This window comes from Notolepis coatsorum (genome assembly GCF_963971535.1).
Source record: "Notolepis coatsorum genome assembly, chromosome: 1".
In the NCBI taxonomy this organism is placed as follows: Eukaryota; Metazoa; Chordata; class Actinopteri; order Aulopiformes; family Paralepididae; genus Notolepis; species Notolepis coatsorum.
Window position 1 is genome coordinate 121,944,578 of NC_140165.1, and position 15,399 is coordinate 121,959,976.

At 40.8% G+C, this 15,399-nt stretch overlaps 1 protein-coding gene across 2 annotated transcripts in view; it reads right to left on the reverse strand.

The window, feature by feature from the left end:
* Nucleotides 1–697: 697 nt before the first annotated feature.
* Nucleotides 698–15,399, reverse strand: part of LOC311230758 (uncharacterized protein) — a 29,899-nt gene continuing 15,197 nt past the window's right edge. The window contains exons 5-9 of one of the 2 annotated variants that reach the window (XM_084317116.1): nucleotides 15,170–15,280; nucleotides 14,041–14,151; nucleotides 6,659–6,772; nucleotides 4,657–4,767; nucleotides 698–2,777 (exon numbers count right to left, since the gene is read on the reverse strand). In XM_084317116.1, the coding sequence (XP_084173242.1) occupies nucleotides 1,957–2,777; nucleotides 4,657–4,767; nucleotides 6,659–6,772; nucleotides 14,041–14,151; nucleotides 15,170–15,280 (1,268 nt within the window). In that variant the 3' untranslated portion in view covers nucleotides 698–1,956. The remainder of the gene's footprint in view (nucleotides 2,778–4,656; nucleotides 4,768–6,658; nucleotides 6,773–14,040; nucleotides 14,152–15,169; nucleotides 15,281–15,399) is intronic. The other variant, XM_084317117.1, reaches the window with a different exon arrangement.

Below are 15,399 nucleotides of genomic sequence, written 5' to 3' on the forward strand. Positions count from 1 at the left end.
TCATGTAGTTGATGTCAAAGAGCTTTTGTTTTACAAAGCATTCGATATACAGATGTCATACAGTGATGACGATTCAAGCTCATTTATTGTTCCATACTGTTTCCTGTGATTTAAAAAAGGAAGAGAAAATCACTAAGCTCTTGAACTATTGCACTGGGGATGAACACTATTAGTTTTCTTTTATTTCTTTGGGGTGAACAGATGCTGCTGTCACTTTACAGAGGCCAAAATGTAATTGATCGATTACTCTCCCCATGAAGCCTTAATTGAAGTCATGGTGATTTATTTTTGTTGCATTCCTGAGCCAATAATTTGATGACTGGCTTGAATTATTGGCTCAGGAATGCGACAAACAAACAAATCTCCATGAATTCAAGGATTCATGGGGTGTGTAATTGATAGATTTCTTTTTTGGGTGAGCTATCCCTAACAGATGCTGCTGTCACTTTACAGAGGCCAAAATGTAATTGTCTTTTATTTATGACCTTTTTTCTATCGATTACTCTCCCCATGAAGCCTTGAAGTCATGGTGATTTTTGTATATAATGGAGTTGTTTGCAGAGGGGCTCACTGAATCTAACAATCACGTAGACATATACCAAGTGTGATTAGCAAGAGAGGAATGTTTGTGACCAGTGTAATGTAAAAAGATCACATTAGATTAGGAAGGATCCACACCAAGCAAGTTCTTCCTCAGACGTGTTTTTTTTTAATTTTTTTTTACTATGTTACATTACATTGGGCGTATAGAAACAAAGATAATTTCAAGTACAAACATATACAGTACCTGTGTGACATTTTGGATGAGGCTATAGGCTCCATGTTAATAAGCAACTTGGGGTGAACAAATCTCCAACACACCCATGTCTGGTTTCTTTATAACAAACTGAAACGCCTCCTTGTCGACTTCAGTGTTTTAAGTCATCATAGACCTTTAAGTCCAAGGTACTAGGAATTTCAAATTTCTTTGCAACTGAAGACAAAACAAGATTGCACAAGCTTATTGATAAATCTTATTTTATTTATGACTTTTTTTCTATCGATCGCCCCTTGAAGTCATGATTCTTGTTCACACGCTGTTGTAAAACTGTTTGCATCCCAACATTGGCACACCCACTCTGTGCGTGTGTGTACGTGTATGCGTGTGTGCATGCACAACACATGCTTTTGGTGGTTGTGCTTAGTGTAGAACAGGATTACTAAATACTATGGATGACTGTAGAACAGGATTAACTAAATACTATGGATGACGGTAGAACAGGATTAACAAAATACTATGGATGACTGTAGAACAGGATTGACTAAATACTGCGGATGACTGTAGAACAGGATTAACTAAATACTATGGATGACTGTAGAACAGGATTATCAAAATACTATGGATGACTGTAGAACAGGATTAACTAAATACTATGGATGACTGTAGAACAGGATTATCAAAATACTATGGATGACTGTAGAACAGGATTAACAAAATACTATGGATGACGGTAGAACAGGATTAACAAAATACTGCGGATGACTGTAGAACAGGATTAACTAAATACTATGGATGACTGTAGAACAGGATTAACTAAATACTGCGTATGACTGTAGAACAGGATTAACACAATACAAGAAATGCAAAAACAAACAAACAGGGTGATATACAATGGAACTAAATTAATGACAGGATAATCAATCAAAACGGACAGATGAAGTAACTTCAAAGTGTTTCATAACAATCTAATGGGGAAGACTATTGAGTTACTATTTATATTGTTATTACCTGCATTGCTTTTACCATTCTTCATATTCTCTGCATTGCTTTGCGTCTATGTTATGCTAATTTTATATCTATTTGTACTGCCGTGAAGCACTTGTATCAAACTCTTTTGACAGATCTATAAAGAGATCATCTTTATAGATATAATTTTATGAGTGGAACTCTTCCAACAGTGGCTACAGCAGGTTTCTCTACTCTAAGAATGTGTCTCTGGTGTGAATTCTCTGGTGTGATTGCAGACTAATCAGATGACTAAAGCCCTTTCCACACTGATCACAGGAGTAGGGCTTCTCTCCTGTGTGAATTCTCTGGTGTCTTTTCAGACTGTGTTGCAGAGTAAAGGCCTGTCCACACTGGCCACAGGAGTAGGGCTTCTCTCTTGTGTGAATTCTCTGGTGTGATTGCAGATTCTGTTGCTGAGTAAAGCCCTGTCCACACTGATCACAGGAGTAGGGCTTCTCTCCTGTGTGAATTCTCTGGTGTGCTTGCAGATTCTGTTGCTGAGTAAAGCCCTGTCCACACTGATCACAGGAGTAGGGCTTCTCTCCTGTGTGGATTCTCTGGTGTCTTTTCAGACTGTGTTGCAGAGTAAAGCCCTGTCCACACTGGCCACAGGAGTAGGGCTTCTCTCCTGTGTGAATTCTCTGGTGTGATTTCAGATTACTCGGATCACTAAAGCTCTTCTCACACTGGTTACAGGAGTAGGGCTTCTCTCCTGTGTGAATTCTCTGATGTTGTTTCAGACTCTGTTGCAGAGTAAAGCCCTTTCCACACTGACCACAGGAGTAGGGCTTCTCTCCTGTGTGAATTCTCTGGTGTGATTGCAGATGACCTCGTTGACTAAATCTCTTCCCACACTGGTCACAGGAGTAGGGCTTCTCTCCTGTGTGAATTCTCTGGTGTGATTTCAGATTACTCTGATGACTAAAGCTCTTCCCACACTGGTCACAGCAGAGACCTTTTCTTCCATCCAAGCCTCTTGGTTTCTTCCCAGGCCTGACAGGACAGCTATCTGGATGGAGAAGAGTGTCAGAGGAAGGAGAGAAAGATAATTGGTTATTATATTCAGCTTTAGTTTCTATGTAAGAGGTTTATAATGGTATTAGTGCTGTCAGGCGATTAAAAGAAATTATCTAATTAATTACAGGATTTGTAATTAATTAATCTAATTAATCGCATAACCATTTTAAGCCTGATATTTTATATTCTATAATCATATTTCAAATTGCATGTGTCCGGATGGCAGAATTCAGTACTGTATCTACAAAACCTTCTGTTTAATCATCTTCCCTTTATTCATGCTTAGATTCAATCTGCCCTGCAGGGAGAGAAAAAAACGAAAGGAAGAGACGGCCTATCTTTTTTTTCTCTCTATCTCTCTCTCTCTCGCACCCCCCCCCCCCTCTCTCTCTCTCTCTCTCCCTCCAGAGTATGCAGAGGTGTCTGGTTTCAATCTGCCCTGCAGGGAGAGAGAAAACGAAAGGAAGAGACGGCCTATCTTTTTTTTCTCTCTCTCTCTGTCTACCTCTCTCTCTGTCTATTCATTCATTTTCATTCATTCATTCATACCAGTCGCAGACTGTGTGGACTGACTGTCACTCAAAGTGCTTATGGGCGGAGCCAGGCCATAACAGCCTGAAATCTTGGAGCTGAAAAATGATGGTTTTGAGTACTTGATTAGAAATATAAAACAATGCATATTTTTGAAAAAAACCTTACAGATGTCTTCAATAGACTAACAGGAATTGTGTAAAGTTGCTAGGAATACCAGTACATAGCCCCTTTAACACATTCAGTGCCGGAGCTATATGGCGAATATAGGTATAGATGGCCACCGCTTTAATCAATGGGAGGACGGGGAGATTTGCGAGTGCTTAAAATATATCTTAAATTATGGCTATGGGTCTAATACACATGTCGCTTATCAATGAGTTGCTTGCAGTCAACATGTACAAAACAGATAGTTTTTTCATCTGTACATTTCCGTTTTATACCGTTTTGAATACGAGTATAGTTTGTGATTTCTAGTCATTCCAGAGAAAGCCGGGATAATAGCCCTTTAGTGGAATACACAAAACACGTTGTCATTTTTCGGCTGATTTATGAATCTTTTCAAATAAATGCTAGATTATCGATAGTATGTGTCCTCATGCACGATACAGAAGCGGGCTGAAAATCGCTTATCCGTGCATTGGTCGGCGCCAACGGCACGTACACACACACACGTTGTGATCGCTGTGAAATAATCTGATTGACCCAAGGTTGGTAACATAGAGTCCTTACCTCACATCTGATGTCCTGCAAAAAGAATAATCCAATTCCTGATCGACATTCCAAATATTGATCGCGTTTATTGATCCAACGTTATATATCCAAAACACATAATCCACGCTGCTCAGTGTCCCCAGTCAATGTGGTATAACGATACTTTTTTTATGCACAGTCCCAGCCAATCCAATGATGTGCAATACCATCCGGGAGACGATAGGTGGCGGTATTTGCCCTTTTGCGAGCTCAGACCCATTCCCAACGATAACATCAGGTTGGATGGACGAAAATGAATGGATATCGCTAATAAAAGAAATAACGATTAAAACCAGACTATACTCGTGATTGGCGCTCAAGCATAGGCGAGTTAACCGGACTATCATCAGCTTAATTCTCCAGGTTGCTATTCAATCCAGCAGGGGAACCAGGACAAAGCTGTTCCATTTATAAAAGAGCTACAAGAATAAAGTGCTCCAAATAGTTAGGCTGAATGTGAACAAGAGTTTGATCAAATTAAAGAATGAGAGGAGAGAAAGCAATGGTGACAAAGACTGAGACATACAAACATGCTGGAGCAGAGGAAGGAGAAGACTAAATCAAGATAAGAGAAAGAAACAACATACTGATATCCTGGTGGTCTGTGGGCTCCTCCTTCATCTCAAAGGAAGTCTCCTTGGGCGGCTCTAGCGCGTCCTGATCTTCTTTTTTAACAATCAGTAGGTCTCTGGGTGGATCTGGGACAGAGGGAAACACAACTCAACATACTAGTCTTTATTTACTTCTGGGTCTGGAGAGTAAACTAAAGTACTGTATCTTCAGTAGGAAGTCTTGTTCTGACTTACAGAGGTCCTGCTGGTCTGATTCCTCCTTCATTCACTTATCATTTCACTTCTCTAGTAACCTTTTTGTACAAGGTACAAGTGTCCTGGTCACTACTGTTATGTCATCCATGTGAGCCCTAACAGGCCCTGCCCTCTCTCCCCACCTACCACCCACTTTGAGGCTCCAATAATTACTGCTATCACCATTCTGAATGCTAGTGGTGAAATAATACACATTGTCATAATGCCTATCTCTAGTCTCTGCCATGCTGTTGTACTAGTACTAAAGCACATTATAATATCTTGGAAGTATGCTTTCACCAAGTTTACAATCACCCCTGGCACTCTAGAGAAAACAAACGCACTCCAAATAAGGCTATGCGGTACTGAAACAAACGCATTTGCCAGATCTAAAAATACCACCTGCTAATCTCTTTTCTCTATCTTGGGTGAATCTGGCACCATATCATACTTGTGTGCTTTCTGCAGTATGGTATCTATTAAACTATTCCTTTCTAGGTGGTTTGCTAGCCTCTGTGCCACTATACTAAAGAAAATCTTACCTTCTACATTCAAGAGGGATATGGTTAGAAACTGGCAGTGAGGACTCTTTCTCCTTGGGAATTAGGATTCCTCCTGCTCTACACCAAGCTCTTGGTAAAGGAATCTGAGGGTGCTTTCTCACTAGGCATCCGGGGCCGTTTCGGAGCACGATTGCCCAAAAAGTAGTGTAATGAGAACACTGCGTTCCGTCCCCGGGGACGGATAACCGGGACCACTTGAAAAGGTGGTTTGGGGAGCGCGACACCATGGGCAGATTAGGGCCGGGATGATTTATTTATGCATAGATGGGGTTCGGGTAGGGCTCCTTTTATTTGTCTCGCTTCATTTTACACACACGAGTCGTGCGCGCACACACGATCAGGCCCTTGCGTTGTGTTTCCATCAAAGCAACAAGCTAGACCGCTGAGAGCGTGCGTGTCTGAGATGGAGAAGCTGCCTTTGCTAGCTAGACTTGCGTTGCTATGTGTTGAGTATACCCGCAAGCAGCAGCTCGAGCGAGCGATATTTCAGCACCGCAGGGAGAATGCTGGAGGAGAAGAGAGGAGAACAGCGCTGAAGCCATCAACGGTGGATGCCATTATTTTCCTTCAGAGCGCCCGCAAATGTACAGCAGAGTGGAATAAACGGTAAAACGTTTTGCATGATTGTTCTTGGATTTAGCCGGTTGGCGAAGATTTGTGAGTTTTGTTAAAGTTATTCAACGCAAGAAGTTTTTGTTGCCGACGTTCATCTAACAGTGAAGTGGTGAGTCCATCCTGATTTACTCAAATTAATTGGCTGCTGGTTAGAGTGTTTTCGGTACGCTTTAGTGTCATGTCTGTGGGCATGTAATTGTTGCCGTTGTTAGCCGCAGAGCTATGTCGTTATTGCATTGTGCATTTGTTGTCGTAATGTAGCATTTGTGTGTGTAACGTAGGTAGTGTGTGTGTGTGTGATGTCTGTCATCACATCGTAATATTGGCCTCGGGCTTAAGTCGGGCTAGGGCCGAATAATTGCTTAACTTTTGGGGCTAGGGTAGGGCCGGGCCTGAATGCTACAGGCTTGGGTCGGGCTGGGGCAGACATGTCAGGCCCCTGCAGACATCTACCCTACAGCCTTAATCAATAGGTGACAGAATAAAAATGATCATATTCATTTTTAAGAATTTGCATAGGTAAATTCTTAACCTCACATCTAGAGACTTAAAAAGATGTCTAAGAAAGAGAAAGAAAGATGACAAGAAAAAGAAAAGTAACATACTGGTCTCCTGGTGGTCTGTGGGCTCCTCCTTCAGCCCAGTGGACATATCCGTGGGTGGGTCTAGCGTGTCCTGAACCTCCTCTATTTTAATCATCAGTAGGTCACTGGGTGGATCTGGAACAGAGGGAGACAGAAAAAGTATTTACAGTGGCATGAAAAAGTATTTGCCCACTTTCTGATTTCTTCTGTAATTAGTACAGATATGTCACACTATGTTTTTTCTTTTTAATCTTTATACAAAATCTAATACAGGATGTAATTGAGTCCTGAGCCTCTTCTTTCATGATTGATAGAAAGTTGGAGGTAGATCTGGGGCAGAGGGAGACAGCAACTAAGGAAATACTCCAGCATACTACAGTATTATTTTACAAATTAATATATTTATATACTGAACTTTATTTAAAATCAAACATACTTCCTTTTCCTCCATTACATTTATTTAAGTTAAACAAGACCACTGACCCCTTTAGCTAAGGCTTAATAATACATCACAGTTGGGATCCCTTCTATCAGCTTAGTTCTCCTGGTTGCTATTCAAGCCAGCAGGGGAACCAGGACAAAGGTGTTCCATTTATAAAAGAGATACCAGAATAAAGTGGTCCAAATAGTTAGGCTGAATGTGAACAAGAGTTTGAATGAATGAATGAATGAATGAATGAATTTATTCACACACACACACACGATACATTACATGAGAGTATCCTCATGTGATAACAATGTCGCAAATTGTGTGCATGTGCCAGGTCTCCCAAGAAGCTATTTAAAGCTTTTGGAGGGAGCCTGAACACAGATACAAACAGAATATAAACAACAAAACAATAAACAAAACAAAACAAAAACAATTACAGCGTGGGTAGGTTTACACACCTACCTACTAACTGACATATAACAGAGATACATAATACAGACAATTGTATTCCTAAGTTATAATTTTAATTAGAGATATGATTTAAGCAGTTCCTCTTTCAGTGATTTTTTAAAGGTTTTAAAGGTTTTAGTCATTTTTAGATTTCCGTCAAGCTTGTTCCAGATCTGTGGACCCCTGCATGCTATGCTTAGGCTAGAACAATTGAGCCTTCTCCTCTTGCCAAATATAAGATGTTTATTTCTTGTGTTGTGGATGTGCAGTGGTTGGCAGACTGGGACAAGCTCAGACAGTCTGTGATTCATGTTGTTGACAACTTGATACATAATTGATGCGTTTTGATGAATGTTAAATTCAGCGAGCCTCAGGAGACCAAAGCGATGGAACAGAGGCTTTGAGGGCGCTCTAAACCCGGACCATGACAGCACTCGTAGTACCCTCTTTTGTAAGCTTTCTAGTTTCTTGAGATGGCTGGGGTATGTGTTGCACCATATGACATTACAGTAATTAATGAGGGGTTCATACAGGGTTTGTATAAAGTGAGAAGGGCAGGCAAGGGAAGAAAATGACGTATTTTGCAGAATAAGCCAACATATTTGGACAGTTTAGTTTGTAGATATTTTATGTGGCATTTGAAGTTGAGTGACTCATCGATGATGACCCCCAGGAATTTTGTGGACACCACTCTTGACAGCTCCTTTCCATTTATTTTTATGCACATGATGTGCGCGCATCCAATTGGAGTGGAAGACAATGAAGTTTGTTTTGCTGCGGTTTATCTATAGAATGGTGTAAGTCGCATGTGACACAGCTGCTCACCCGTTATTTTTTTTCTCATTTTAAAAACATATTTATAAACCACCAATGCGTTTAAAACTTGACGCATATATCAACTGAGATTATCAACTACCGTAATTCCTCTAATAGTAACCCCGGCTTGTATTTGTTTCAACTGTAGCGGATACCAGGCTTGTATTAGGAGGAGGCATGTATAAGAGAGAGGCCTATATTTCTAATTTTCAAACCGATCATAATGAATAAATCAACATTTTGTGTCAGTTTGAACCCAGTAAAATGTACTGGGTTCATTTATTGAAACCAAGTACTGTATGAAATACGGTAGTAAACAATGCAATTACAGGTGGTCAAAAAAAGTTAAATAAAGTAAAATAGTGCAATCACAATACTGGTATAATAATAATAATAATAATAATAATAATAATAATAATAATAATAATAATAATAATAATAATAATAATAATAATAATAATAATAATAAATAATAATAATAACTTCATTTTATACAATTCTGAGGTAGGCTTACTCTCTTGGTAAACATTAACACCATAGCATTATATGGTATTTACTGCACAGCCAGGCCAGCATATAACAACAATAACAAAATATACCCGGCTTGTATTAGGAGGCCGGCTTATAATTGCTTAGCTCAACAGCGCACCCGGTCATTAATAGAGACCCGGTTTTTAATTGAATACCGGTTACTATTAGAGGAATTACGGTAACTATATTGACTGAAAGATTCGAGATGCCATTAACAAGGAAAGATAAAACGCTTACAAAACCAAGCGCAGAAGACCCCCCTATGGCCGCGGGATACGTTCGCAAAATCACAGAGGATATTGACGTGATGGCATCCCCCTCAAGTTCAACCCCTACAAACACCTCCTCAGACACGGAATATATCATCCCGGGAAATGAAAAATGAAATGAAAAAAATGGAGAAGACAATAACCGAAAAAGTAGATGCTATCAAATAATCTATCGAAGGCAAAATAGAAGCGCTAAGGGTGGATGCCGACGCACATATTAAAGGATAACTCCACTTTTTTTTTAAATTAGCTTATTTAACATCTTCCCTGGAGTTAGACAAGAAGATGCATACCTTTTTTGTCTCTGTGCGTGCATTTTAGCTTTGGGAATAGACGCTCCGTTAGCATAGCTTAGCTTCATCACTGGAAGTGGGGGAGGACAGTAGCCTTACAGTGCCTTACAGTGTATTGCAAGGTCTGACATTGACCAAACTTGATATGCATGACCTTGGTGGGCTCTAGGTCAACTCCTGAAAAGGGGGTCAATGTCAGACCTTGCAATCAAAAGTTAGGGGCGCACTGAAATTATGGCAAGGGTTATTAGCCCCCTAACTTTTGATTGCAAAGTCTGACATTGACCCCCTTTTCAGGAGTTGACCTAGAGCCCACCAAGGTCATGCATATCAAGTTTGGTCAATGTCAGACCTTGGCCGTATTGTGAATTGGTGAGTATATCTAGCTTGGTGGTGTATTCGCTTAATCTATTGTACACAACTCTCTCATAAACTTTGGATAGAGCTGGTAACACGGATATTGGACGGTAATTATTAATACTATTTTTGTCACCTGATTTATATATGGGTATTATTCTCCCAATTTTGATGTTTTTTGGCACTACACCATGTAGTAAGGACAAATTGATGTTAAGTTCACTTCTACTGCAGCCATTACGGTAATCTGTATAAAGGTGAATGGGCGCTGTTGTTGCGCGTCACTGGTTTCGGACTGGAGGAAGGCTGTGGCCACTACGCTGTGGAGCGTGAAATAAACATGAATGAAAGATAACGGTTGTCTTATTTGCAGCTTAACATGGTAGCAGAGGATGTCGGCCTCTAACGTTAACTACAGGCAGCCGCCTGGACTGGACGAAAAGACGTCTTTTGAGAAGTGGAAGAATGAAGTGGAGATGTGGAGTCGGGTGACGGATTTAGCCAAGAAGAAACAAGCGTTGGCTGTTGCTCTATCGTTGACGGTAGGGCGAGGGATACTGCGTTGGAAATACCTGTCGATGATCTAAATAAGGATGATGGAATGGCAACCTTGATTTGGGAACTTGACAGGGTGTTTTTGAGAGAAGAGAAGGACCGGGCTTACGAAGCCTATTCGGAGTTTGATCAGATTTCGCGAGGAGATGGCGTCTCTATGGTGGACTATATTGTTGATTTTGAACAGAAGTACAACCGGATCAAGAAATTCGACATGGTTCTACCTGACGCTGTTTTGGCATTCAAACTACTGGATACAGCGGGCCTCGACATCAAAGACAAACAGCTGGCATTGACTGCCTGTGGTAAGCACACCTTTGTTGATATGAAGTCAGGACTGAAACGTATTTTGAGAAAAAAACGGAGAAAAAGGCTGGGGGCATTACTGTGAAGCAAGATGCAGCTTTTTACACAGATCAGAGACGAGAGCAGCAGAGGCGGGAGCAGCCGCAATCTCAAAGTGGACAAGTTAGAGGACCATTCGCAGGCACAAATCCGCTTGATAAATTTGGAAGACGAACGAAGTGTGGGATTTGTCAGAGCACATTCCACTGGGTGAAAGATTGCCCAAACAAGAAAGAATATGTACAGGTGATGGAAGAAAAAGAAGAACCAGATGAGTGTAATATAACACTTTTTTCTAAGGAATCAGATGAAGAAATATTCATGGTTGAGGCTCTGGGAACGGCTGTCATTGATACGGCATGTACACGGACTGTATGTGGTGAAAAATGGCTGGATAACTATGTTGGGGGACTAAATGAGAAACAAGTCAAAAGGTTGGTTAGCACAGAGAGTAGCAAACCTTTTAAGTTTGGGGATGGGCGAGTTGTACATTCTACGAAAAAGGTCAAGATACCAGCCAAGATAGGAGAAACAAAATGTTGTATTGAAACAGAGGTAGTCTCATTTGACATCCCTTTACTGCTCAGTAAAACTTCGCTAAAGAGAGCAGGAGCTGTGTTGAACTTGGAAAACGATACAGCTATAATGTTTCAGAAACCAGTAGCTCTGGAGTTGACTTCATCTGGACACTACTGTCTGAACATACTGGATAAAGAGTCCCCAAGTGAAGCATATGAAACGGGAGACAAAGTGTTCTACAAAAGGACAGACTGTGTTGAATCATGGAAAGGCCCTGGGGTTGTGATAGGGCAAGATGGGGTGGTGATTTTTGTACGTCATGGTGGGACAAATGTCAGGGTTCATCAATCTAGGCTGCGAAAAGTGCACCCTGGGGAAAGTAATACAGTGGACAATATCGATGTATCCGTTAGTGATAGTAATGTGCCTGTTACTGACAATGGTATGAATAGTAACAGTGGGGACATGCCTGTTACTGATGGTGATATAAATGGTGACATGAATAATGACGTAGAGGCAGCGGGTGTAGCAAACCAGGATATAGATAATCCTAATGGGATCAATCAAGACGATTATTACCAGACCGGTATAAAGGTAAAAGCCGGTCAGACAATCAGCTTTGTGGATAATGTAACAGGTGTTTCTCACACAGCTAAAGTGATGGGACGAGCAGGAAAGGCTACAGGAAAAAACAGCAACTGGTACAACCTACAGTACCTAGAACCTTTTGACATCACCGGTACTATGGGGTCAGTTGATCTTACTAAAGTACACAATTTTCAGGTTAAGCCACTAGATGGTGTAGAACTAGATGGTGTAGAACTATGCTCTGATATGCAGGAAAATGTTGTATTAGAAACAGAGGGTGTATCATTTGATAAGGCGAAACAAGACTCGCCTACATGCTCATCAGAGTCCCTTAGATTACTCATGTCAGTTCTGTGTCAGAAAAAATGGACATTGAACTCTATGGACATAAAGTCAGCTTTTCTTCAAGGAATGGAGCCGTCTCGGGATATACACATCCGCCCTCCTCCTGAGGCTAAAAGGGAGGGGACACTGTGGAAGCTGAAGTGTGTCTATGGACTTGCTGATGCCTCTCTCTACTGGTACAACAGAGTGAAAGCAACGATGATCAAAACAGGGGCCACTATGTCACAAGTTGATCCTGCTGTATTCTACTGGCTTGATGAAAACTGTATTGTGACTGGTGTTCTTGCCTGTCATGTGGATGATTTCATCTGGGGTGGCTCACACACATTTGCCACGACGACCATTCCCCACCTCAAAACAGTTTTCCAGGTGGGACGTGAGGAACAAGACAACTTTCGCTATGTGGGGATGGAACTCTCTACAGTAGGTGGAGAAGTGCTTGTGCAACAGGAGATCTACATAAAGAACCTTCAGCCCATTCTCATAGACCCATCAAGAGCGTTGCACCGTGATGCTCTTCTCACAGAGTGTGAGACTGACAACCTAAGGTCAAAAATAGGACAACTCTTGTGGGTGGCTAGACAGAGTAGGCCAGATATCATGTTTGATACATGTGTCCTTGCAGCCAATCTAAAACATGCTACTGTGCAAACTATGCATGACGCAAATAAGGTAGTACGAAAACTGAAATCAGAACATGTCACCCTGAAGTTTCACAACTTAGGAAAGGAGGACTCTTTGAAGCTTGTTGTTTTCAGCGACGCATCCATGGGAAACCTCCCAGATGGGGGAACACAAGGAGGGCATCTCATCGTTCTGATGGGTGAGAAAGGACGATTCTCTCCAATCTGCTGGAAATCAAAAAGGATCAGAAGAGTGGTTCGGAGCACGCTGGCAGGAGAGACACTAGCCCTGGCTGATGGTATTGATAATGCCATATTTTTGTCCTCCCTCTACTCTGAACTTACCACAGGTATGGTCAAACAGCGCACCCTACCTGTGATGTGTGTTACAGACAACTTCTCCCTTGTGGAGGCTATCAAATCCACCAAGTCAGTGACTGAGAAACGACTGAGACTGGAAATAAGTGGAATTAAAGAACTTATCCAGGACAAAAGGATCCAACGGATTCTGTGGTCTACCACGAAGGACCAGCTGGCAAACTGTCTGACCAAAAAGGGAGCATCTTCCCTTGTGCTGCTTAAAGCACTGAAGAATGGACAGTGGAAGCTAGATTACTGAATAACTGGTTATGATGACTGAGTTTATTTTTTTTTGTTTTCTTGAAATATCCTTGCAGTCTATTTTTTTTTCTTGTAATATCCGTGCAGTGTATTATTTGTTTAAAAGAAAAAGAGAGTGAGATTTGGGTGTATTTTGTTTTCTTGAAATATCCTTGCAGTCTATTGTTTGTTTAAAAAAAAAAGAGTGAGATTGTTAAATTCACTTCTACTGCAGCCATTACGGTAATCTGTATAAAGGTGAATGGGCGCTGTTGTTGCGCGTCACTGGTTTCGGACTGGAGGAAGGCTGTGGCCACTACGCTGTGGAGCGTGAAATAAACATGAATGAAAGATAACGGTTGTCTTATTTGCAGCTTAACAATTGATACAGTGAGCGAGTGGTCTGACTATAATATTGGCTATGCCTATTAAGATTTTGCTGCATATTCCATCAGCACCGGCTGTGCGAGTGTCTTTCATATTCATGATAATGTTGAATAGTTCATCATGGTCAGTTGGTTTCATGAAAAAAGAGTTAATATAGTTACCTGATAAATACTGTTTAAAAGACATTAAAGAATGAGAGGAGAGAAAGCAATGGAGACAAAGACTGAGACATACAAACATGCTGGAGCAGAGGAAGGAGAAGACTAAATCAAGATAAGAGAAAGAAACAACATACTGATATCCTGGTGGTCTGTGGGCTCCTCCTTCATCTCAAAGGAAGTCTCCTTGGGTGGCTCTAGCATGTCCTGATCTTCTTTTTTAACAATCAGTAGGTCTCTGGGTGGATCTGGGACAGAGGGACACACAACTCAACATACTAATAATAACTTTATTTGTATAGCACCTTTCATACAGGGGATTGCAGTTCAAAGTGCTTTACATCAGTAAGAAAAACATAAAATCTGTGTAAAACAAGCAGCAAGAGCCAAGCATAAAGTGGGATAAAATAATGCAGATATATTAATCAATTCATATCAGAACCTCACGTTCCAATAGGCTTCTGTAATCTGTTACAAAACATGATAAGGTTATAGTATGCACCCAGCGGATAGTGATACAAATAAGTAAAATGAGCAGACATATAAAATCACAGTTTTTCACATTAGGATCTAACATCCCAACAGGCCACCTTGTTTATGGTTTGATTCAGTTTTAGTAGAATGTAAAAGACATGAATGATGAAATGAGCACATAAAGTGCAGACATACTATAAAATCCTCGGATATATAAAATAAAGGAGAATAAAAACATAAAAACATCGGGAATAAAACAGATAAATAGTGCAATGTCAATCACAGAGAAATAGTACAGTATAATAGTGTAAAGTCAGTCAAATGCTTTGGTAAAGAGATTTAAATGAGTTTTAAGGTGCCTTTTAAAAATCTCTAATGTAATGGCTTCCCTAATATTGTTGGGTAACGTGTTCCACAGTTTTGGGGCGTAGTTTACAAAGGCTGCACCACCGATCTTCTTTTGACTCTTTCTGTGTGTGTGGTGTGTGTGTGTGTGTGATGTCTGTCATCAGATCGTAATATTGGCCTCAGGCTTAAGTCGGGCTAGGGCCGAATAATTGCTTAACTTTTCGGGCTAGTGTAGGGCCGGGCCTGAATGCTACAGGCTTGGGCAGACATGTCAGGCCCCTGCAGACGTCTACCCTACAGCCTTAATCAATAGGTGACAGAATAAAAATTATCATATTCATTTTTAAGAATTCGCATAGGTAAATTCTTAACCTCACATCTAGAGACTTAAAAAGATGTCTAAGAAAGAGAAAGAAAGATGACAAGAAAAAGAAAGTAACATACTGGTCTCCTGGTCTGTGGGCTCCTCCTTCAGCCCAGTGGACATATCCGTGGGTGGGTCTAGCGTGTCCTGAACCTCCTCTATTTTAATCATCAGTAGGTCACTGGGTGGATCTGGAACAGAGGGAGACAGAAAGAGTATTTACAGTGCCATGAAAAAGTAGTTGCCCACTCTGATTTCTTCTGTAATTACAGATCTTCTTTTTTAATAATCAGTAGGTCTCTTCAATCTC